The 25,960-nt window shown below is 35.2% G+C and overlaps 1 protein-coding gene across 27 annotated transcripts in view; it reads left to right on the top strand.

The window, feature by feature from the left end:
* The window catches only part of Adgrl3 (adhesion G protein-coupled receptor L3), a 752,737-nt gene that overhangs the window by 264,318 nt on the left and 462,459 nt on the right, over positions 1 to 25,960 (top strand). For 24 of the 27 annotated variants that reach the window (XM_041671395.1, XM_041671374.1, XM_041671372.1 and 21 more), the window contains 2 exons: positions 4,985 to 5,205; positions 24,457 to 24,660. In XM_041671395.1, coding sequence (XP_041527329.1) covers positions 5,151 to 5,205; positions 24,457 to 24,660 — 259 coding nt within the window. In that variant the 5' untranslated portion in view covers positions 4,985 to 5,150. Of the gene's footprint in view, positions 1 to 4,984; positions 5,206 to 24,456; positions 24,661 to 25,960 lie in introns of those variants that run through there. The other 3 variants (XM_041671397.1, XM_041671385.1, XM_041671379.1) reach the window with 2 other exon arrangements.

Here is a 25,960-nt window from a genome sequence, read left to right as displayed (position 1 = left end):
TAATTGAATTATTTCCCATAATAATTGCACAGGTTATTTGTGTGTCTTTAGCTTAAAACCAGATGCTCTTATTTATGATTAAACATATCAATGGTGACAGATCTTACCTTATTCAGATTCTCGTGCAAATAAGTTCCATCCTAGAAAGGTTAACTCAAGAGCAATTCCACAAGAAAGTGATCCTGTAGAAAACATCAGTCTCTTTTGTGGAGAAAAGATGAACTGCCCTAAGGACCCCCATAGCAATATCAACAAATTCACACTTGTTGAAAATATTAATAAACATTTACTGAATCATAACATTGTCAGAAAGACAATGAACGGGGACCTTTAATCAAGAAATGTTCTCATTCGCATTACCATCCTAGATCATTTGTTTGCTAACAGAAATAAATGTGATTATTTAAAATGTAATTATATGGAGATGACATCTGTCTTAACCAACTATACCATCACGTTCTTGTTAGTTATTTCAAAGTGTAGACTTCATCACGTGTCCAGTGGATGTTTTGTGTAACTTTGAAATTAAGTCTAACATTAAAATCAATTGAAAGAAAAGAAAATAAAAGTGATCTTGGAAATTCATTGAATTTTGCGATCTTGTGATCTCCTTGGTCTAGTGGGGAGTTACAGGGAAGAATGAGGAAGCAGCAATTGCTAGCTAAAATGCCACCGTTTCTTCAGCTTCTCTCCTTTCACATTTGATGGTTTTCCTGCGCCTTTCTGGCTCATTCAGAGCCGTTGTTTGTTTTTTTCTCCTAATTTATTCATTTTCTTCCACTCTGACAAAATACTATCGATAACAGTGATATTTCTCATTGTTTTGAGGTCCAATAGTCTGTGTTTTAAATTACAGTCCAGGACTTGAAATCCCTGTGAGACCCCCACCTCATTAACACCGGCAGATAGCTTACTGACTCTGTCCAAGGAATTTTCCCTTCCTCTGTTTTTTTTTTTTTTTTTCTGAATACCACGATCAAATTAACCTTCTAAAAGCATTGTGATTACACTGTAGCATAGGATTCCATCCCGCTTTCAATCAGAAACTCCACAACTCATATCAAATGCCCTTCCAACTTTCTGGCGCACAAGCGTGTTCTCATGTGCCATTTATGACTCAACTTTCAAATACAAATCCTAGCATTAAGTGAGAACAAGGGCTTTGTCATTCCTTCTTTTGCCCGTAATCTTCATAGGTTCCTGGTATAGGTTGCCTTTACTGAACTCTTAGATCACCTGATAAAATCAGTACTGAAATCCAATATGAGCAATAAAATGCAGAAAGTATAGATAGTTTGGCAACTCCAATACAGTGGACAGAATACTGGCTCTTGCTTGCTTCAAAACTTACAGAGTGAGTTCCCGATAGAACATCCACATTGACTCTGTGTGTGGGTGTACCCCTCGTGGTCCTGAGTTCCTTGCTCGTGCTCCCTCTCCTTGTGCTCCTGATTTGGACCTTGAGATTTCTGTCCGGTGCTCCAATGTGGGTCTCCGTCTCTGTCTCATTACATCGCCTGATGAAGGTTAATATTCAGGAGGATGACTATATGTTTGTCTTTGGATTCACCTTCTTATTTAGCTTCTCTAGGCTGGCCTGGGTCTAAAAAAGCATGGGATAAAACCGGACTAGCTGAACATAGCAGACAATGAGGACTACTGAGAACTCAAGAACAATGGCAGTGGGTTTTTGATCCTACTGCACGTACTGGCTTTGTGGGAGTCTAGGCAGTTTGGATGCTCACCTTACTACACCTGGATAGATGTGGGCGGTCCTTGGGCTTACCACAGGACAGGGAACCCTGATTGCTCTTCAAGCTGATGAGGGAGGGGGACTTGATTGGGGGAGGTGGAGGGAAATGGGAGGCGGTGGCGGGGAGGAGGCAGAAATCCTTAAATAAATAAATAAATTTAAAAAAATAATAATAATAAAAAAGAAAAAAATTTACAGAGTGGCCTCCATTTGGGCTAATTCTTGTGACTCAATTTTGTTTTATCCTTTATAATAGTAGATTAGAGTGATTCTAAAAAGGAAATTGGGACTATTTAAATAAATAAAAAACAGATAATATGCCAGTTTTTGCTTCTTTATTTGTTTTGTTTTTCAAGACAGGGTCTCTTTGTGTAATAGTCCTGGCTGTCCTGGAAATCATTTTGAAGACCACCCTGGCCTCGAACTCACAGAGATCCAACAGCCTCTGCCTCCCTCCGGAGTGCTGGGATTAAGGGCATGTTCCACCATGCACAGAACAAGCATCAGTTTTAATTCAAGTCAAATATATACTTATAATGGATTTTATTTCTGTCATAGTGTATTTGACTGGAATGTGTTTTGAAGTATATATCTGTCAATATAAGACTTAAATAATTATTGTTCATGTCATATTTAGATTTACCTAAATGCAATTGGTTTATTAGTTCACTTAATGTGTCACTTAAGGAAATCACTTAATGTCTCAGCATCTGCTGATGTCCATAGTAACTGTAAATAGTTCCATATTAAGACCAAAAATCAGGTACACAAATGTTAAAAAATGGTTGAAAAATTTTGAGCATTTTACAGAACTATAATTTCCAAAGATATACTCACTTTTAATACTTGCGCTTGTCCTAGAGTCAGAGAATGCGGTGGTTATTTATATTGACATATTTCAATGTCATGCCAGTAATTAAATTTGTTTTTCTTTGCGTTACTTTCAAAACGCTTTTTATTCCATTGTAGTAGACATTCTACATTATATTTTTGAGTATTCTACCAAGCTACATGGCTATAATTCTGCAATATACTGTCATTTTTAATCTCCAATTTTACCAACCTTTATTCCAGATTATTCTTTCTCAAACTACCATTTTTTCTCTTTTAATATGAACAAGTGTTTCAGTGCACACTTGTAGCATACATAAATGCATTGAATTAAATATTTGAAAGCATTAAAGAAGATTAGATTTTGTTCCTTATAAGTCGCCAAGGAGGATAGAACTATTTTAAAAATATATGACTAAAACATTCAAGTCCTTATTTCTGTTTTAATTTTGTTAGTATTTATTTCATATATTATCCATTAGCCTTAAATAAATAATTAAAGAAAAGAAAAGTCTTTGAAGCTTTTGGTAGTTCTTCAGAATCAGGTTGTAGAGGAAAACATTAGTGTTTTAGAGTCAGCATGAGCATCAGTAGGATTCAGCTCGAGGCACTTTGTTGTTCTAACATGCACAAGAGCCACACGTTCTTGCATATTCGAGATTTGCTGCAGATGGTATTTCTCTATAAAAACATGGATATTTGTAGGTATCAGATTTTTAAATTAAAAGTACCAGTTTGAAAATGTGTGGTTCACTTGGTCTTACTTCTTTTCAAGCTCCTTTGGCTTCTGAGTAGTGCTTTTCTCATCAGACATCATATTGAATGGTGACGAATGGGACCTGTGTTCCAATCATCAACTTTCTCCTTGCTGCCCTGATCCCTGTCTCTAGGCATTAACTGTACCACATAGGGCGCCTGTTGATAGTGAGTCTTCCACGTTCAGTTATGTTGAGAAAGACGTTTTTGTGAAGTACATTAGCATCTCTGTAAGGCATATTGTGAAGCATGGCTACTGTGTGTATAGTGATGACTCTGAAATAGTCATTAGCAATTCATAGGTGTAGCACAGGTTGTGATATATGACTTAAAATATAATATCCTTAGTCTTTTTATTGTTTCTGCGCATTGCTTTTGAACAGGATTATTTTACAAAGGTTCCAATCAAAGTTTCATGTATATAAAAGTATGTTTGTTTAGATAAACTACTGATAACATGTAAATTGCAAAAATTATCATAAAATTTTCATTCTTCAGGAACAAATATTCAGACTGTAGACAGATTTATGTTCATGTAGATTGTAGATTATGAGCAGCCTAGTCATTAACATTTATTCTATACCAAACGTTTAATTTTAATTATATATTAATTTCATTGTATTTTAAATCATTAAATATTGTATATGTAGCAATTGCAATGTCAATATTATTCTACCCACTATATATGTTTATGCATTTTAGAAGTTTAATGTTAAGCTTCACTTATTTCTACTCTTGCAAGAATATTAAGTAATATTCCTTTATTTATCATACCAGAAAAGTGAGGGCCTGAGTTATTAAGTGGCTAACATAAGGTCACGATGTCAGTAGCACAGTAATTGAGATAAAGGGGCTGTCTCCCAAGACTATGCTCATTATATCTGTGCTACAAAAAGATTTTAAAAATGTGAAAACTTGACTCATGATAAAGTCATGTATTTCAGGAAGATTATTATTTTGAATCTAGCAAAATAAAGCTTAATATCAATTAAATGAGCATTATATAAAATTCTTAGCATTAAGTCTTTTGTATTCAAATTTTACATTTATAATTTTAAGGATATTTGCATATGCTTAATAAGATATCTTTTTTAGGTGTGGTGTCATCAAAATTTCAATTTAGGCAGTACTTCAACTTGAATTTCTGTATTGAAGTTTTAGACAATGAAATATAAGAATATCTTCTCATGTAAACATAATATGTAATCAATGATCTTATGAAGTTATTTAACAGCAGCGTATTTAGTATTTAGAATACCATGAATTTTACAAGTGGTGATAAGTGAGAACATTTATTCTAATGCTAAGAAAACATTTTATTTGTGGAAAATGTTTAAATAAATCCCCCCATAAATCTCTATTTACATTTAGCATTATACTATTTAAATTAATTTGTCCAGTAGAGACAGAATTATTTCACACATGCTTGAGGCTGGGGTATAAACTGGTAATAACTGCATAAGTAATGTCCTTTGGATTGTTTATTCATTTAGTATATGATATTTCTCCTCATTAAAGAAAGTGGGAAACTTGTTTTAGGCACAAAATACAAGACTTATTCAAGAAACTAACATACAAATATCATCTTTGGATAACCTACCCTTTCTTTTCCTTTTTTTTTTTTTTTTTTTTCCTGTTTTGCAGGTGTCTGACTTGGAATAGCCGTGCTTATTTTTGAGGAATTTTTCTTTCTCTTGTTGTGTTTGTTTTTAATCATTGCTATTGGAATACAGAAGAGGAACCAGGAATATACTCATTTGGTTTCCCTTCGGAACACATTCTTGAGGCATTCTCGCCTGAGAACACAGCCATGTGGCCACCACAGCTGCTCATGCTCTTGATGCTGTTCGCACCTGGAGTGCATGGTAAGTGCTCTTGGCTTTGTGTAACCCCGTAGTCCCACTTACTCATAGAAGACCCTTTCTTTGAAGTCTTCTCTTTGGAATGATGTAGCTGTTTTTCACTTTATAGTCACATGAGTAAGAAGCATGCCGTACACTCTGAGCTACCAATTTACAACTTTTCCGTAGGAATTCTTCAAGTCCCCACTGAAATCTGAAGGGAACCTAAAACATTTGTCTACTTTTTCTTTTTGTTTCAAAATAGAGCTCCTACAGATTTTGCTCTTTGATTTACCAAGCTATGAAAAATATTGCCAATTGAATTAACTAATTAGGATAAAGTAAGTTTGCATATTTACTGTAAGAGAAGGAGCATTTGGTAGAAAGTTTCAGTTTGCTTTCCCCTAAAAAAAGTAATCTCTTGCTTTTCAATGGTGTCTATTACTATGTAAAACTAATATGAAAAATGCAAACTATGATTTCTTGCTAGAAACATCTTATTCATATTACACAACTTTTTCAATATAAAGCAAACAAAATGCAAATGTTTGGAGAAAGGTAATTTTATAGAAAATACTAATTAAGCTCATGATCAACTTTCTCCTATTGTTTATATAGACTTCTTGATACTTTTCTCACTATGAGAATTTAAAAAATTTTTATAAATTATGTATTTATTCAGGAAAGCAGCCTCTTGTGCAGCTTTCAATTTAATATTCATTTTAATTTCACTAAAACTAGTAATTTGACATTTCTATGTATGTTCCCTTTCACAGTTTAAAGTTTTCTGCTATCATTGGCTTTACATTAAAATGAAAGTATTAATCTCTCCATAGTCTCATGGTTCTTATAGCAAAGTAAGAGGACACCGCTGTGTGTGTCACTCTGAAATCTAGTGTAGTGAGCCCTGGAATAGATTATCTGTTTCATTAGGTCGCTTCCAGTTTCTGACTGACAGCTTGAAACCCATTGTAACTGCGACAAGTCTCTGAGTCTGGCCAATGTTCCTAACCTGTAGCGTGAAGTTCATTCTGCTGTTAGTGTGAAAACAGGATAAAATAACTTTTGTGGTTTTTTTAAAAGTGTTCCTCTAAAGTTATCACATCTGGTATACTCACTGCTAACAAATCTCTAAGAGATGGAGATAATTTTTTAACTTGAAATTAAAATCTTCAGATAAACACCGTGTTTTAAATCTCGAGGTTTATCGATAATTTAGTTCTGTATGCCTTCTTAATCCTAATCCAGCTCTTACAGTCTTAACATTTTGCAAAATACAATAAGAAAGGAAAAAAAAAACATGATTTTTAAAACATTCCTTTTCTAATTATCCATACACCTAAAGTCATTTAAATTATATCCTTTTACTTAAAAATCAGAACAAAAAATGATTTATTAGATTATTTTGAGGATTAAATAAAATAACATATATAAAGAATCCTATTTCTGTAGAACAAGTCTTAAAACATTAATTTTTTTGTCTGTCCTACAATTTATTTTTTGTTTGAGTAATTATATCAATGTATAATTAATTGACCATGAGAGGTGCTTCACTTAATGTTGGTATTCAGAAAATAATATAAGTATATATATATATTAATATACACAAATTTATGTTCAGAAAGTCACTCTAAACTACTTGCTAGAACAAGGTTGTTTAAAACAATGAAACTGTGATGTATGGAATATCATTATGTCATAGCTGATACCTCAGATTTTCTAAAACATATACCTTGTATGTACCAATTAACCCTAAACATAGACAAGCCCATAAGTATGGGTCTTTCGGGGGCTCCTATAATCTGACTGAACATTTAGGTGCATGAACACACACACACACACACACACACAGATGGAGAAAGAAAGACAGAGAGACAAAGAGAGAGGATAGATGGCAGAGACAGAGAAAGAATAAGTACCCAATACCCTGAGCAGAAAATACCTTTAAAAAGTTGCTAGTATACTTACCTTATGCTAATCCTAAGAGCCAAAGTTATCTTGTCTTATGTTTAGACTACCTAGATCACCTTAATGTTGTTTATTTTTAGCAGCCCAAGTAATATTGAGGTTTTCTAAGGATAAACTTTATCTTTCCGACTTTTCATGTTTTAAAAATTTGAACCATGGAAAACATGAGAGCATTTCCCACCTTCTATAGGAAACCTTTTTAGCCTGTGTGATGCCATTTCTAACTTTGCAGAAAAGAAAGGGCTTTTAGTGACCAGTTTTTGAGGCCCAGATTGCTCATACATAGAGAAGTATACCACTGATTAGAGCTCAGATGGAACAGGATACAAATTATTAGTGTTCTGCCAATCCAGGCTCCACATAATTTGAACCATCAGATGGTAGAACTAAAATTCATGTCACTTAATAAAGCTTTTTTTTCATCCCCCAAAAATTCTTTGATGGTATCTCTTTTGTTCCTATTGATGTTCAGGGAAGCTGTTTTTTAGAAAAATGGAATCCACTTTTCTCAATAGTAACCTGATTGAAGTTCCTCCTTTAGAGCAAATAATTAGTCGTGGAGCCTACCAAACCAAATAATCTTATGTTTATGGCCATAGACGCAGTAAGCATCACAATGAATTATGGCCACAAGCATAAGATTATTTGCTTCAGGTCTTCCTCACAACACTTCCATGGGTTTATTAGCATCACCTGTTATTATCATTACCATTTGTTACAGATAAAAATATAGCAGTGCTGGATGGGAAAGCCCCTTGAATGGTGTTACACAACTATTAACAATGCTCACGGGAATGCTCACAAATAACCTGCTTCATCAGTTTGGGTCTCCCTGCCAGCTGAACCCAATTTCAATCACAACATTCCATATAGCATACGATACCAGCTCCACAATCTTGGAAATTCAGAAGCAAGTGAGGCAGAAGTTTCAATCACCTGCCTGTCTATATTCTGAGAGCAGACTGATTAAGTTCTAAAGTCAGAAAGAAATGTTGAAAAAATCAGCTCTGTCACCAACTAGTTGTTACCCCTCTTGTCAACAAACTACTAGTTAACACTATTTGTCACATAAAGACTTTCCTTGATGCTGAAGATAACAGTGGTGTATGAAAAACTTGTATGAAAGTACCTTAAAAAATATAAAAACCTAGTTTTCATCTGGAAGAAGAAAATTATTACAGCGTTATATATTTAGCAATGGATGAATACTAAACATTTAACTCCTAACATAATGGTTGGATTTCATAAATATTCCGTTATTTCCCTATGATCTATTTACCTTGAAGTAAATCTAAACTTCTAAGTAGTAGACAAGCAAAGTACAGAATTATCCTTGCCCTTAACCCAAGTCTCGAAAAAACAAACATACACACAAACAATAACAAAACTATTTGAACCTCATGATTCAAGGTTTGTAGATATTTATAAATACATTTACACAAAACTGGTATCGGCATTGTTATCATCCAGATAAAAGTATTACAACTCCTCAGAGATACTTAAATCACTTCTTGGATTGGCAACCAATTGTCTAGTGATGGATCCTTATGCAATCCAAGCATAGATAAAATTAGGAAATAAGCTAAAGGAACTAATCCTATAATGTTGATATGAGGTGAATAATCCTCACGTTGCCCCCACATTGTCTGACCAGTGTTTCCCTTGGGAGACAAAAAATAATCAGGGCATGCACATTATACACGTTTGTATATTTGAGGTTTTAAATAGGAAGTGTCTCTGGTTCTATGTTTATCTGTCCACAGTCTGTGTCTCTGTGCACCTCTGTATTCCTCCTTTTCTGTTTTTCATGACTGTCCCTTCCTCCGGAACTATAGGATCTGTATCTGTCATGAGGCCAGTCTGGAGAAGTTGGAAATGATGTTCAGTACATGGCTTTACTAGGGTTGTACCCAAATCAACCGATTTTAGGTCATTTTAGAGATGTGGTTCGGAGAAATGATAGGAAAGCCAGAGAATTAAAACTAGTGGTGATTTGTGTGGCGGGAGCTTTTTCGAGGTGAGAATAAATAAACCAGGGCATTGAGCAGAACTTATCAAGTCTACATCTTCAGCTTTGTGGCAGCTCCGCAGATCTTTACAATGTGCTTTTAGGTAGAGTTTCTATGAGCTGCCCGGGAATTTGTGGTTCTCCCAGTAACTTAAATTACAAGATCGCAGCACTACCCCTAGCTCCTGGTACTCCTGACTGATAGTAAAAGGACTTCAAAGTCTAATTTGGGACCTTAAAGTAGATCTATTCCTGCTCTGTAGCTACTTGCAAGTGCCAAAGGTTTGTGAGGCACAATTAATGAAAACCCAGAGATAGAAATTGGGGTTCAACCTGAAGATCCGAAAAGCAAAGCAGTCAGCCACTGGCCCTTACCTCGACCTCAGTCCGAAAATGGCGATCCTGCTTCCAGGGATCTCAGAATGAGACTGAGTATGAGAGCTTTGTGTCCTAAAACCTTCTCTAGTTCTGGGATTACAGGCGTGCACCACTGGGATTAAAGGTGTGTGTTATTGTGGCCTGGTCCGTAAGGCTGGCCATTGTGACTGTTTTGCTCTCTGAACTTCAGGCAGGCTCTATTTATTAAAATACAATTGAAATACCACTACAGATTTGCGGTTTGAAAAGGTGACCATGGTGCTGCGATATTTTAACTACTCAATTTAATCAGACTTTCCTTATAGTTATACTGAATCACAAACAAGAAGCCGGAAAGTGTGCTCAAGCAACAAACCGTATGGACAGGAAATCATGATTTTATAGCATCTTCAAAGAAAGAGAAAAGGGACTTAAAAACTTTAGGAGTACTTTATGCATGTTTTTCACTGCAAGTCACTTTGTTATTGTTACAAATAAATCTCGGTTAATATGTTACATTATATCTAAGTTAATTATAATGGACAGTTCTTAATAACAGCCAAAGATGGATCGCCTGTGTCTTATTTATGTTCTTCTATATTTTATTTTATTTCTATAAAATAATTTTTATAGTTGTATTCTACTTCATACTATAGTGTTTTTACTAATCTATACATTTTAAATTGCTAAACTGACATGAAGTTTGACAAGTCAAAACTTAATTTTGCTGTGTATTTTGCCTTATATTTTTTCTATGAAGAGGTTAGGTTGATGTCTCTGCTTTAGTTCACTAATCATCCTTGTAATATATATATATTTGCCATCATAAGTGATTTGTAAGAGTAGCAATGTTCTAAGTGTTTTATATTTAAATGCATTGTGCACAAAAATGTGTGTCATGATATTGGTGTGTGAGTTCAATGCTAACACATCCAATATAATTCAGATTAGTCAATTTTTGAAGAATTTCAAAATATATACATTTTAAGTCACTTTATTTTCTATAATACTAAAATGTTAAATACCAGTATGCTCCTAACACCATGTTTTCTTGATAGCAGTTTATTTACAACTTTCAATACGAACTTTCACTATTGAAAAGATCTTTTTTTGTATCTGGGACTATATTATATGTGAGATTTTGTGTAGTGATAACTTATGAGAAATGTGTACATGTTAAGTGTGAAATAGCACTTTCTTATGTTCATATTTTATATATTTTGAATACTTTGTGGGACTGAAATTTATCTTATTTTAATATATAAGGCTACGGGAAGAGTGTGACTGCAATAGGCTATTTGAATATTTACTGTGGATTAAATTATAAAATATCTTAATATATAATAGTCATTGGTAACCTCTTCTTTAGACTGCTGTTTTCTTTCTTTTTCAGTATTAGAACACCAATCACAATTGTAATTTTAAGTAAGCAACCATAGTACATATTACAGACATTTGTTTTCTTCATTCTGATTGACAAATTATCTCTTAGCTATTCAAATTGTTAATATTCAATAGCAACAGTGTCCTGGTTTGACATGAGAGACCATTTTTTTTAACTGTGCAGTTGTCCATAAGGAGACAGCGCTCAAAAGAAGAGGGAATTTGTTCTACTGTTTCTAGGTTTTTAATTGATAACTTAAGATTAAACTTTATACTTCACTATCAATTGCATTTTTGCTTTCATTTAATATTTCTGTTTTTACTGAAATTTTGTCAGCATGCTAGAAGTAATGGGGTATTTTTGAGTTTTTGTTTGTTTGTATTTTTATAAATGTTCTTTTTGCCAAAGAAAACATATGAAAATTATAAAGTGCTTTTTCAGGTAAACTAGTCTAGTTGAGAATTTCTGTGAGAAATTTATTAGCTGTGTTTTCAGAGTAATTAAAGATCTTCACACAAAATTAAGAACAATGAGATTTGATTAGCCTTCTGTTTAAACAATCTTCACACATTTGGTATGAGTTTGAATGCCTTGAAGTTGATTTTGAATATGATCAATAACCTCCAAGACCATAGTCCATTATTGTTTGCCAGTGTGTGTGTGTGTGTGTGTGTGTGTGTGTATGCAAGTGTGTGTATGCACATGTGTGTGTTCTTGTTCTTTTGTTCCTCTTTTGGCCTGGGAGTGTGAAGGCTAGAAGTCAACCCCTAGGTCATTTCTCAGAGGATTTATGACTTATTTTTTAAGACAAGGTCTTTCACTGGGACTGAGTCTTGCTGATTTAGCTACACTGACTGGCAAGAGAGTCTTGGATTCTGCATCTCCATCTTGGAGCTGTTATTAAAGTATATAACAAACATGCCCACTTGTTTCTGTGCATGCCAGGGATATGAACCATGTCATCATATTTTACAAAAGCCTTTACTGGCTTCATTATCGATAGTCTCTCTGTTCTTTTGCCATTACTAGTGTAATTTATTTCATTATTAAAGTAATTCTTCTAATAGAAATTTAAATCAGAATTTGAAACCTGTCCCTAGACTTAGAAATAAGTATAATGTTTTAAGGTTTTGGCTGTACTCATATATGTGTAATAATAATTTTTAAGAATATTTGGTATATTTATACTACTCAGCCTAGTTATAACAAACTCTTTTACACCTTTGTTCTTATATTAAAAAGTTATTCTGTAAAATAAAGGCTCGCTGCCTTTTCAATTCATATCCTATGGCTTAGCACTGAAGAACATAGCTATCTTACATGTAGCATTATTAAAGAAGCATAATAATGTATGTTTTAGATTCAGATCAAACGTGAAATTAAAGTAATTACGCTTTTGTGCAGTGATGAATAAGTTAGAAGAGTAGTAATACTTGAAAAGTACAATTTCTCTCTTGCCATTTTAATTTGTCTTAAATAGTTCACAAATTTGGCATGATATACTAATGAGGAAACTATAAGTAGTACAAGAAATAAATGCTAAACATTACAGTATTATTTGCAGCTACTTAATAAAGCATTCAGAAAAGTCAAGGTAGGACATTTGGGACCAGGATGTAGCTTATATGGTAGAGTGCTTGCTTCACATGCAGAAGGCCCTAAGTTTAACGCCCACGCCACAGCCACATAATAACTGGGCTTGATGGAACATGGCTGGAATTTCAGGAATCCAATTAGAGACGAGGATGATCAGAAGTTCAAATAACCTTCAGATGACCTTAGTGAACTTGAGTTCAGCCTGCTCTTATGAGACAATGTCCAAAATTATTGTTGTCATTATTATTATTAAAAGTTTTGCTCAGAATTAATGGGCATTATTTTTATTGCAACATATGACACACACACACACAGTCACAGCAAACAGAAAAAAAATGTGTGTTATTGAAGAAATATCAGAATAGTAAAAGTCCGAATGAAGAAAATTCCTTAATTTTCTCAGAATTATAAAACTGACATGCAAACAAATCCCAAATTTTGCAAAATCATTAAATATTTTTGAATTAATCTACCTGGAGATTTTCATATTATAGTTTTCAAAATTCTCACGTGAGCATTTCTATGTACAAACACAGCAAAAGTTGTCTTAGATATGTAAGTGAGGATTTTTGTTTTGCTTTGTTTTGTTTTTTTTGAGACAGAGTTTCTCTATGTAACAGTCCTGGCTCTTCTCAACTCTCTCTGTAGACCAGGCTCGCATTGAACTCTTAGCTCTGCTTGCATCTAGCTCCCAAGTGCTGTGATTAAAAGTGTGCAGCACCACGGCCAGACTATTTTAAAGAAGGAATAAATTAATAAATACACGAGACCAATAGTAAGGCACTTGCCTGGCTGAATACAAAGTATCTTTATAAACTTAGAGAATATGGAGTACTTAAAATGGAATGTGCAGAGTCAGCATGTTGATAAATTGTAAAACTCAGGCCCATTAAATGAGCTACAGATTACCTTCGACTCGTAAAGTTAGGAGTAGGCACCCAGAAAATCACATACCTAAGCAGAGAAGAGATCAAGTGAAGTTCAAATTGAGGGTGGCAGGAAGATTATTGTTTTAGTTATATAACACTCATTTCCTGAAAGGAAATATCTTTGCATTGTCTCACATTATCTCCAGGTTTTAAAATGTGTTGACCACTCTGGCTATGGATGTCATACCCTCCCAAACTGATAACAACTTTTAGAGAATACCCTTCTTGTGGGTGTTCCTGTGTGAGTGGATGCATGCGCTCTAGTGTGTTTCTTGTGTTTATTCGGGTTTTGAGATAGGGTCTGTTGCTGGCTAGAAGCTCACCACGTAGGCTGAACTGGATCCAGTGCACCTCAAAGTCACATTTGTCTCTGCATGTCCAGAGCTCAGGCAGCAAATACAGGTCACTCATTCACCCATTCCCACATGGATTGTGAGAATTTATTATTCCGGGTCCTCAGGCTTACACAGTATACATCTTTTTTTTTTTTTTTTTTTTTTGACTGAGCCATCGCCCTCCTTCCAAGCATTCCAAATATTTTGGGGGGTTTCTTAAGCGCACAATTACTCACTTTTATGAAAAGACCCTCTCAAACAGTTATTGAGAAAGTCTTAGTGAAGGATCTTATGGACAGTCTGTATGGATTTGCTTTGAGTTGATGGGCACTAACTTCTATTCACATTTCTGTGAAAGAAGCTTCATCCTCAGAGTCACGGCTATGGAAGAGATATTTAAAAATTTAGGGCTTTCAAGAAAAACAAGACATCAATTCATAAAAGATAGCCTATTTTTTAAAACCTAAACATATTTAATATAATAATCCCTTTCAAAACCATACATGGAATGCACTTTGTTTTTATTGAATATATTTTATATTCCATAGAACTAAATTAAAGTTCAGTATATCAGAATGATGATCAACTGTCACAGCTGATTTTTATCTCATTATACTAAGTATTCCAGAAAGAGCACCTTTCCTGGTAAAGAACGATATCCCTGTACATTCAGACCCTTGGAAGCCAAAAAAAGAATCTGTTTTCTCTCCATATAGGTTAACCTTTCCCATATAAATCATACAAATTAATCATTTAGATGAATCATATAAATTGCTCATGTATACATGTCTTTTGTGGTTGCCATTTCTCCCCAGCCACTTAAAAGTTATTTATACCTAACATGTATAATTTCTTAATTATTTTATTTCATAATAATATTCCACTGTAGATATACTCATGATTGTGCTTAGCAGTTGATAGAAATATAAATTATTTCCATTCTTTGAGTGCTTGTAGTCATGCTTCAAGAACGTTCTTGTGGCATGTTTTATTTGGGTGTCCTTGCATTTCTCTTTGGTATTTATGTAGGAGTAGAAATTCTGAGCCATCTGAGAATTCTGCCTGCCATTTTGAAGGACCTTTGAACTCATTAATGAAAGAGAAGAACAGGTCCACGTTCTTGGGGTTCATGAAGGTTTTCCTGTCCACAGGTCCTGCACTGTTCTTGTTTAGCCCATCTGGTGGAGCCATAGCAGTCACAGTACCTGTAATCTGTGTTTTTCTAAAGTCCATGAAACTGCTTCTCACTTTTTGCCATACCTTTCATTGATTTCTTAATTTTAAGTTGTTTTTCCTATTATTAAATTATGAATATTTTAGTAGAAAAATCTTTTTAAAAGGAGATAAGAAGATATTCTTATTATATATGATCCAAGTTTGATGGTTTTTTTTTTTTGGTTGTTGTTGTTCTCAGACTGACTATTCTGAGTGAGTTTTTTGCTCAGATTCACCTGTCATACCAATTTTATGTTATTTTGAATTCTACATCTTTTTTCTCTACTCTCTCTTTACTTATGCAATTAATTCTTAAGGGAATTTATAATTTCTAGACTGTTCTATGTGTACAAAACTTATGATTGGGAATTACTGAAGCTTCATTCTGCGGAGTCTTGTAAAGTGACATATAGTACATTGACTATTTCCAATTCCTCTTTCTCAGGAAAGCGTGGAGAACACTGAATGCTCATCTCAGTTTCCCAAAAAGTCTCTTCTTTTGACAGAGACTCAATTATTTACCTTCCTGATTTTGAAAATCTTGTTAATTAGAAATAGAATTTTTCATAATTTTCAAGCTGTACTACATCTATTGGGTTAACAATTTTATGTCCATGGACGTTTCTCTATCATGTTCTGCAACCTATTGAATTCCTAAATTTTTCACGTCTTTTTGTCATTGTGACTAATACCTGACACGTAAACCATAGGAGGATAAGGTTAATGTGCCTCAGAGGGTTCAAATCCAAGCTGGTTGGATCAATTGTTTTAGGTAATCGTGAGACAGATATCATGGCAGAGTAGGCACACTGCAGGCTGCTCCCATGTGGTGTTAATGAAGAAGAGGGAAAGGGTGGGGTCAGAGAAGATGAGAAAAAAGGGGCAATAAAGAAAAAGATGAAGAGAGAGTAACACACAGGGAGTGGAAAACAGAGAGAACCTAAGATATGGCTGTGACTTGTTCCTGTCCTTTAAGGAACCACAAAAGAGATCAATTAGTTTAGAAGACGCTACTTTCATGAAGCCTCAGAATAAAGCTTATATTATTGGCTAAGCTAAGCTTGTTTCATATTGGAAATGGCTGTAGTGTTCTGCTGAATGACATTTGAAACACTCTTGCTCTAGACTCTGGCTCAGATCTATTATACTCAAGATACATTACCTGAACCAGTTTAAATCACAAGGTTCTTATTTGGTAAAAGGGTAATTAGGCCGACATCGTTAAAGTCTGAGGACTAAAGAAAATGATGTATAGAAAGGCTCTCACACAAAACGTCATGAATTTAATTCTGAGAGGGTGAACTCATTAAAAAATACCTTTAGGAATTAAATGAAAAACAAATGACCTGAAGTGTAAGCAAAACTGAAAATACAGTACCATCTTGGGGTCACTTGCTTTCAACAGTGCTTTTCAAAGCCCACATTGTATATCCTTAATCCCCGAATGTGACAGTTTCTCTAATTATGTGCCTACACATTTGCACACACATTCAGCCCATCATTATATTCAGGACACACCCACTGGACTGTGGCTAAGTCTTTAATGAGTTACTAATGAAGATTTTAAGCTTAGATCAGCATTCAGAGCAATCCGAAAGAGTGTGGAAAAGCCATTCCAATTACAAAGCTGTGGCTTTTAATTAGACTGTAGACCCAATAAAATTTCCTGTTTTCACTGTTCCTACTTTGAGGGTATCGAAGAACAAGTGGCAGCTGTAGCCTCATTTTGATGTCATTAGCTTTAGAGGAAGAAGTTAAAAGGCCGGAATTCCATCAGCGAAATTTGAGGAATGGTGGCGTTGATCAAATAAAACGACAAAATAACGTGAAAACATTACAATAGTATTCTGCAATGTTTCATATTTTTTTTTTTACTTGGACTTAGGGAAATTTAAAACAGATTGATTTTGTTGTTGCATCGGAGAATAACAGATGACAGGAGGGAAAAAATCCAGATATGATTAGATCATGTAGGTGAAAAAAAAAAAAACCCCTTCCTATACTTATAAAAAGAACACACAGCCTGCTTTCACACATTACCAATTCCCTACAAGCTGTTAGAGGTACCGCAGATAGTAGTTATAAATACTACCTGAATTAGATCAAGAGTACTCTTTACTGCAGCGCTCACTAAGATCAACAGTGGTGCTATTTAGGAGTATCTTTTTGCTCCCCTTTGCTCGATATTTTTGTTAGTTGGTGAAACCATGCAAAACTTAAGGGCGCATGCTTTCACAAAGAAGGCGAATAATAGGTAAAATATGAAGCAACAGGCTGGTATGCAGCTCTCCCTCCAGGAACACTACACAATAGCTTGAAAGAGAAAGGCCGTTTAGGTTAGTCACAATCGCTGGTAGTTAAAAACACTGTGATAGCCCTGTTGTATAGGTTACCGGTTGCTGTTGGCAAGCTTAAATTGAGCCTCTGCAACAGATATTTTTTTTCAAATATATATATTTAAAAGTAAGTGTCCAATAATAAATATAGTGTGAATATGCCACCAAGGTGACATAATCAATCCCTGTGACATTTGAGCTTCTTAGCATATCATTTTAGGTACTCACTTTATGTTGGTGTGGACCACTGGGATGAGAAGCAGGTGACAAAAATCTCTTGCCTAAGGTGGAAAAATAAAGGAAAATAAAAGTATTCTTCCTCTTTTCAGCTGTTTTCAAAGATACCAGCTTTAACTCACTAATGAGACTGAGCTCCGTGGATGTATGCGCAGTTTTTGCTCATTTCGCACACGCATCGAGGCTAAATGGCCGTGTGATTGATGAAGTACTCCATGACCACAGCTGCACAAAATTTTCAAGAAATTCTTGATTTTATAGCATTCTGAAGCCACAGCTTCCATAATATTAAGAATTAATATTCCTGAAGATGGTAGCAGATGAAAGAAGACAGTATTACAGAGAGAAAAATTCCAAAGCTTGAGTTTTGTTACCAGGAACCACAATCTGTTTGTGTTTTGTTCGCAAAGAGCAGGTGTTTTTAGTTGGAAGAGAAACATTTACAGTTAGATGCCATTTCTTTAATGAGTAAGATACGTAAGAAGCATTTCGTTTAATTTGAATGAAAATAAATCTGTCTTCTGGGAAAAAGCCAAATTTATAAAAAAAATATTAATAGAATTTGCCTACTTACTCACGTTCACAAGTATTTGAGATTTGTATGATCACATTACAGTTTAGACAGTCAAATGCAGTAAGTCAAAACACTCTTCTACTGACATACCTTATAATTTAAAAAAAATCAAACTAAAAAGCCAATTCTGAAATAATCTCTAGAAGTTATCATCCAGTACTGAAAAATAATTTTGCCTTTTTACTTCATTCTCAGAGGAGCTTGGCACTCCACCACTCTCTCCTGTCTTACACAGCCTTGGCGACTGTTCTTACCCAGTCTTCAGACAAAACTTTGTTATTTCATTTTACTGTCAGGAGCTAAATTGTTGAAAAGAGTGAGGAAATGGGTCTGAAAGGCACATAGTCCTCCACACAGGACTTATCTAAACTGCACAGAATGATTCCATCTAGAAAAAGGACCTAAAATAAGTCAGGAGGACTTACACTCAGGGTTACCATCAAAGTTGCTTCATCATAAAACGGGGTCAAATCATCACCACTTAACTATTTTCTTTAAGAATATACAATTAAGGGCTGGAGAGACGGCTCAGAGGTTAAGAGCATTGACTGCTCTTGCAAAGATCCTGAGTTCAATTCCCAGCAACCACAGGGTGGCTCACAACCATCTGTAATGGGGTCTGGTGCCCTCTTCTGGCCTGCAGGCATACACACAGACAGAATACTGTATACATAATAAATAATAATAAAAAGAATATCCAATTAAAACAGGTTTTTCATGCTGAGCATAATGGTGCATGCCTTTAATCTCAGTCTGAGGAGGCACAGGCAGGTAGATCTCTGTTAGTCCGAGGCCAGGCTGGTCCATAAATCAAGTTCCAGGAGAGCCAGAGAACAAAGAGAAACCCCTTCTCGAAAACCCAAAATCAAAACTAACCAACCAACAACAACAAACCGTTTTTTTCATGTCTCAAGTTCTACATGGTCATTTCTATTCATGGCATCTTTAGTCAGGTGGTTGAATTGGAGCTTTTGTGGCTACGTTTAGATATTACTATGAAGCCGGTAGAGATAGCATACAGCAATAACATACACCTTATGAAGAAAGCAAGGAAAAGTTCATATTTCATATGGGCAATAATACGTTGCTGGGGAACAAATACCTTTCAGGTTTGCATGAGAAAGTAGAAAATGATAAATAGCCATTTATGAAATAAAAACAAATGCCCACCGACCTGGAGAGGGAGGAGAAATTTAGGAGCAAGTAACCTTTTCTATTCCATCTATTTCAATATATATTTTAACATATAGTTTTAAATATATAGTTAGTTATTTCAAGTTAGCTAAATAGTTTATATTTAGTGAATATTCTTAAGAAGTTACTAAATATAAAAAAATGGCAATTTTAAAGTGGAAAATTGGTCTAAATGTCAATCTACAGATGCTGTGATATAATCAAATAGTCAATTGTAGGAAAATTTGAATCAAGACCTCACAGGCTTCCTTTATAGGCACTTTTATAGTATGTTGATACTTCATTTAGTAGACCGTTGAGTTAGACTACAAAAATCAAAGAATGAAAGCAGAGTGCTGAGAATGACTAGCATACAACGTAAATCAGAACCCTTCTCCTTTAGTGGGGGACAGGGTTTGAATCTTGAAGATCAAATGAAAACCGGCTGTGAATGAAATTTGAGAAGAAAAGTATGATGATTTCTGATGATTCTTTCAGATATGTAGTGAACAGTCTGAGGTTTTGTAGGAAGACCGAAACTAGAATCCAGTATGAATTCGAGGAAGCTTGAAGAGGAGAGATTTTCTATAATCAGATAGTTTGAGAAGAGGGTTAGACAGGTGTAAGAAAGAGTTCAGACATGATGCTTCCAAGAGACGGTAATGAGAGACAATGAGTATACAGGTCACCATGATAGCTTTATTAGCATGCATTTGAAAGTCTATATGGATCATGCTTAATTAACTAGTAAAAGGATTTGTAAAATGCAACCTAAAACCCAGAAACCAATCACTTGCATAAAATATCCTTAGTTTGAGAAAAGTAATTCATTTGAACCCTGGTCATCGCTCATGGACTCGTACCATTGAACTCCTCTCAGTGCTAGTGTATCCCTTGCTTTACAGCCTATTATTCACGTTCCAGGCTCATTTTTATGACTAATGTTTCTTTATTAAAAGCAACTAAGTAGGTGATGAGACTGAAGGGAAAAGAAGGCAGAAAGGATCAAGTTTCCTTGCAAACATATATTGAAAATCTTTTACTAATTCTTTTATTTTTGAAATCACCTTATATTATTTCCCCCTCTCCTTTCCTCCTCCCAGCATGCTCTTCCAGATACGCCCCCCCTCTCAAATTCATGGCAGATTTTTTATCTAATTGTTGTTTCATCTATTGTGGCTATGTATATACATATCCATTCCTACATTTGTAAATCCAAACTGCTCAGGCTGCATAGTGTTCCTTCTATGTATTTTGCAAGTCAATGTTGATTTCTAAAAGTGTGTTACAATGAGTACTCATATTTTCTGTTTATAGATCCCTCTGTCAGTGCTTTCTTCCTTCTTTTATTTCGTCCTTTCTTTCCTTTTTTACTATTATTTTGGAAAAGATTCTTGTCATATAGTCTGCTCTTTCCATGAACTTGCAATCTTCCTGATTCCTCCTCTCAGTTGCTAATATTACAGAATTGCACACCATGCCAACTCTTGTCATTATTTCAATTGTATAATCTATATATAATATAGAAATGCTGGCAGTGCTATAAAAACATTTTATTTCTTATACATTTCATTTCCTTTCATTTCTTCTGTTTTTTGTCTCTATACAGCACCATGAAATTTTCATATGGAGTTGTCCTTTGATTGAGCATAAGTAATTTCATAAACCCAATGTGTTGCACACTACTAAATTTCATATCTTCACTATGTACTATCTGGAGATTATTAACTAGGAAAGCAGAATCAAATTCCTAAAATTATGAAAGCCTCTGCCTAAGAAGTGAGATACAGCCAGAAAAAGTTGCTTATAATGAATATTAAATATCAACCATGTCTGCAGCAATTCATACTTACTTGAAAACAGCAGATGCACCATTTTGTACCAATGACTCCTTATCAGATATCTGACGTTTTAATAATTAAAGTGAAATTGCTGTATCTGTGAAGTTTACAGAACAAACATGGCACACTTAGTTGATCTTTATTGCCTTTTCTAGAAGGAGCATTATCGTGTAACTGTATTGGAATTTTTTATAAGAGTGTCAGACACTATAGTCTCGATGAGAAGTCTAAATGAGAAGATTGCTGAGGTCCAAACCTGTTAATGTCACATGTTGGCCATGTTTTTCATTATGACTTTGAAAATGTTCTCTTTAAGAATCCAGACCAAAAAAAAGACACCAAGAATGCGAAGCATGTCTTCAAGTATGCAAAGAAGCTTAGCTTCGAAGGGAAACTGAGAGGGTTTCTTCTAGCCATGTATAGAATTTATAAAACTGGGTGGAGAGTGTCAGTATAGATATCTTCTTATTTGACAGAAAGAATCTCTCTGCTTCAAATACAGTTGTGTCCCAAGGACAGCATAAGCTTCTAATTATGGCTTCTTCCCATGAATTCTTTTAGCAAGGGTTATTACTAGCATGTGAGTTAAAGAATCTTTATATGTGTAGGAGTCCTGGGGTTTACTAGACTGTTGATTGTGGCTTTATTTTGATGATTAGATCCTACAATAGGTCTGAGGAGCACAAATTGGATGTATGCTTACAACTGAAGCATATATATCCTTGGAAGCTCACAACATCTTAATCATAGTATGTGCAATATACTTTAAGATAAAAAATAAAATTTGGGGCTTTGCTGCCACTCTTCGGTGACTCTCAAGCACAGTGAATTTAAGGGAGTGTGAACTATATCGAATCGAGCACACCCAAGTCTCAGTTCCTCCAACTTAAGAGTCATATTAATTTAACTTCCTGTTCATTTTTTGTTCTTTGGACTCTGTCCATGAAATCATGTTCTTCTCTTGTACTAATGAGCTTCCATGAGATTCCTCATTGCTGCTTGCTTGTCCTGGACTATGTTCTTTGTTTCACGTGGAGAGGATGTTCAGAGACATCCAGGCACGGAGGCATTTGTCACCTGCTGTCTATTGCATGTACATTTCGAACAGCTGTCATTTTCTGCTTGCTCTAGAATTAGCCTTTTAGTAATTTTATCTTTGCAAACCTTTGATTGCTACCTCAGAGGAATCCCTGGGTTTTCTTTGTTTTGTTGTTTATATCTTTCCCTGCCATGTCATTCTTTTTCCACCCAATAAATTATCCTAGACGGAAACTTTTTAATGACTGTGACATACAGAGTCCCCATCTGACTGTAGTTTATTCTCCAGCATTCCAAACTGTTCTTCTTGACTTCTATCTGCATGAGCCAGCTGTGCTAACTCCTGAACAGTTCAGAGCTATTCCATACAGGAGACCTCTGCCATAGCCCCAAGTACTTTATGCTTCTCATTTGTATGACTTTTGTCATACTTTGATATGATTTTTTTCCTAAGTTCAGATCTTAGAAAACAAATCTTGGTTTGAGTTTGACCCCATGAGAGTCTTCCTTAAAGATTTAAATAAGCCCTTTTTATAGCTTACCCCATTCTTGTTTTCTGAGGACTGATCATATATCTATCTATAGGACATTCTTCTTTGTGTGTTATGTCTCAATGGCCCCAGTGAGGTGAGTTGTTCATATGCACAACCCCTGTAGTCTGCTTTGTCCACCATACTCCTCTATACCTTAAAGAGGAATGGATACTTGATAGAACTCTCTGTACTTACAAGTTGTATGAGTAAAATCAAATAAGCTCAAATCCCATCATTCTAACTGAGCTGGCAGGTCAACTTGGTAAAGAATAAAATTTTTCACCATCTTTTTGCGAGGCATCTTACATAACACACTTTCCCATGTGTCTTGGCACTGAATGGTTGTAAAGTTTTTCAGAGACAAGTATTTGTAAGTAATTCCATAAAATATGTACAGTTAGATTCATTGTTACTAGGGGTATAGAGAAGAGGACTTTGAGAAATTTGAAAAATGCTTTTTGACACATTCAATTTATGTAGCTGATCAGAATGGTGTTTGAACTGTCTTGGTATATATATTAATGATGGTATATTATGCTGTTTAAATGTGAAGTATTTTATAGCAGTATAAAAGATTAAATTTAGAATTTTCCATCAGGTGGATTTTCTGTTTTTTTTTTAATATTACTTTATTTTTTTTTCTGTAAGGTTTTATCATTTTGTGTCATGGAGTGATCTGATTCTGTTCTTAATTTACAAATAATACAAATATCTAGATATCAGAATACTACTATATAACCTTGTGTAAGATGATTGTTGCAAAATGCCTTTTCTTGGTTGCTTTTCTTTGTTTTTTCTTCATTGTTTAATATCAACCATATAGAGTAACAATAAGCCTTTAAACATGCAGCTGTAACAATTAAAAATGTATGCACTGAAAATAATGGTTTCCTTTGTAAATGCTTTCTATTGACAGGTAGATTTTATTATCTTTCTTATTGAGTAAATTAATTGCAGTTAGTGTAGAGAATTATGTATCTTGCTTATCAATGCATCATAAAGAAATTATGTACTTAGATATCTGTACTTTTTCATAGCATATAATATATGATTGTTGTGTCAAGTTTTTAAAATATCATATGTGTATAATTTTATTTTACCATTATTGTCTTGGTCTTCCATATTTATTCATTTATGTAATATGCAACATTTGTCAGTAAAAAAATCACTGTGTATATAAGTGGCAAAAATGTATGTATATCTTATCACATTAATGTCCATCATAGCTCTTAATATAGTTATCTTTTAAAAATGTTAGCAAAATGACCCCAAATAAAACATATAAAGAAATACAAAATAATCATTTAACTCTGAACCAGAAAAAAATAAAACAAAACAAAACAACCCAAAAATAACAAAACCAAAATCCCTTTATATTGCCAATATTTTAATGTAAAAAAAACCCTATGAGTTTGGTAGCAAATATCTAACTCATACTTGTGTATATTAGTGCCCATAGTTTGAATTTAAATTTATGAGACTATTAAAATGGAGAGGGCCTTTATATTTTGTAGGTAACTAGCTCATTCAGTTTCTGAAATTATGTCTAGTTTAATGATCATGCTAGGAATGGGGCGGAGAACAGTGTTCATAATCTACGCCCTAGTGGCCTGAGTGGGATTTGGGGTGGTTGGACCTAAGCCTGAGTCTGCAATAGAGGTGCCCATGGGGATGCCCCCTCCCCCCCCTACTGGGCTCTTCTGAGGCCTGAGTAAGCAGGGGTCTGATGGTGCGCCCTGCGGTCCCCGCAGGTGGCAAGCACAATGAGAGACATCCAGCCTTTGCTGCTCCACTGCGACACGCGGAGCGCAGCGCAGGAGGCGCTCTACCTCCCAGACATCTCCTTCAGCAGCCAGCGGCAGAGCGCGCCACTGCTCATCGAGGACAAGGGTCACGTGGAGCTGCCAGAGGAGGTCGTGGACCAGGTGCCTCAGGAGCACAGGTTGCAGCCCAAGGTGCGGCCGGCGGGGGAGAGGGCTGGGGTGGCAGGGCATGGGCTGATGGGAGGCTCATGTTGCCTTCCACTTTTGCTGGTGGCCTATGTTTCTGCTGTAGAGCCACATCCTAATTTGAAATATTTTGTTTAAAATATATGGTTGTGATGGAAACCAATGATTGTGACACACACACATGTCATCCCAACAATTTGGAGGTGAAAACGGAAAGATCAGTGTCCAAGGCCTACGCTGTGTAGTGAATATTCAGGCCATCCTGGACTACCTGCGAAGTCATCCAAATAGAAAAAGAAAAACCAAAACAAAGAAAGAAAAGAATTTTAAGTTGAGTTAGAAATACTATCTTGCATTATTGCCTGATACTTCAAATTACCTTTCAAAAACATTTAACTAACTGTGAAATTCCTATGAAAGATGAGCATGAACATTGCTGATTAGGGGAAAGAAGTCTCGTCAATAGGAACTGACAAGATTTTGTAAAGATTATGATTAAAGCATCGTGGAAAGGAATTAAACATAGTCACTTAAAGCATAACACCTCAGGAAAATGCTAGTAATCTCATGAAAATGTTGGGATGTACTTAAAATCGTGCTTCCCAGATGGCAACTCTATTGAGTCCAGCTAATAAAACTCCATTGAAGAACACTATATAGTGTTTCCGTAAAATTAAATACCATTTTCCCCAATACTGTCTACTATAAATTTTCTTTTTTTTTTCTCACAAACCTCCATAGGGTAGTATTCCTATAATTCCGGCGGGGGGGGGGGGGGGGGTTCATAACATTCAGAACTTTGTGTGCTACAATGTGAGAAGTCCTGGGAAATATCTGGTTGAAAACAATGAATTTTAAGTTGAGTTAGAATTTTAAGTTGAGCTAGCTACCTGGCTTACCCTATAGTTTTTTTTTTTTTTTTTTTTTTAAGGGGTAAAATGCCAAAGGGAAGCAAACACTGCTGTATTAGTTGTATTTACTGTTTCAGCCCTGTTGTGACAACATGGAATAGAGTGCTTGAGCAAAGCATCATAAATCCATTTCACGTTCTAAAGACCCGTGAGAGAGAGTTAGTCCCAGGTCTTCAGCTCTCGTGAGCACATGAGGAGAGGGAAGGGTATAGGGAACGTGGTGCTCACAGTGGCTTTGTGGCCTCTGTCACCCCGTTCCATCAATGCTCACCAACGTGTCCATTCAAATTATCGTTTCTTCCTTGGTGGGTGTGAGTGGGGCCGTGGTGGCGATGGTGTCCACAGCAAGAGACGTGTAGGAGTGAGTCCAGTGTGTTGCAAAGATTCAAGGACAC

Source organism: Microtus oregoni, unplaced genomic scaffold (assembly GCF_018167655.1).
Source record: "Microtus oregoni isolate MIOR12 unplaced genomic scaffold, Mior012 000021F_ref0000039, whole genome shotgun sequence".
NCBI lineage: Eukaryota > Metazoa > Chordata > Mammalia > Rodentia > Cricetidae > Microtus > Microtus oregoni.
Note: the sequence above shows the minus strand (reverse complement) of the source record. Positions and strands in the feature narration are given on the sequence as shown.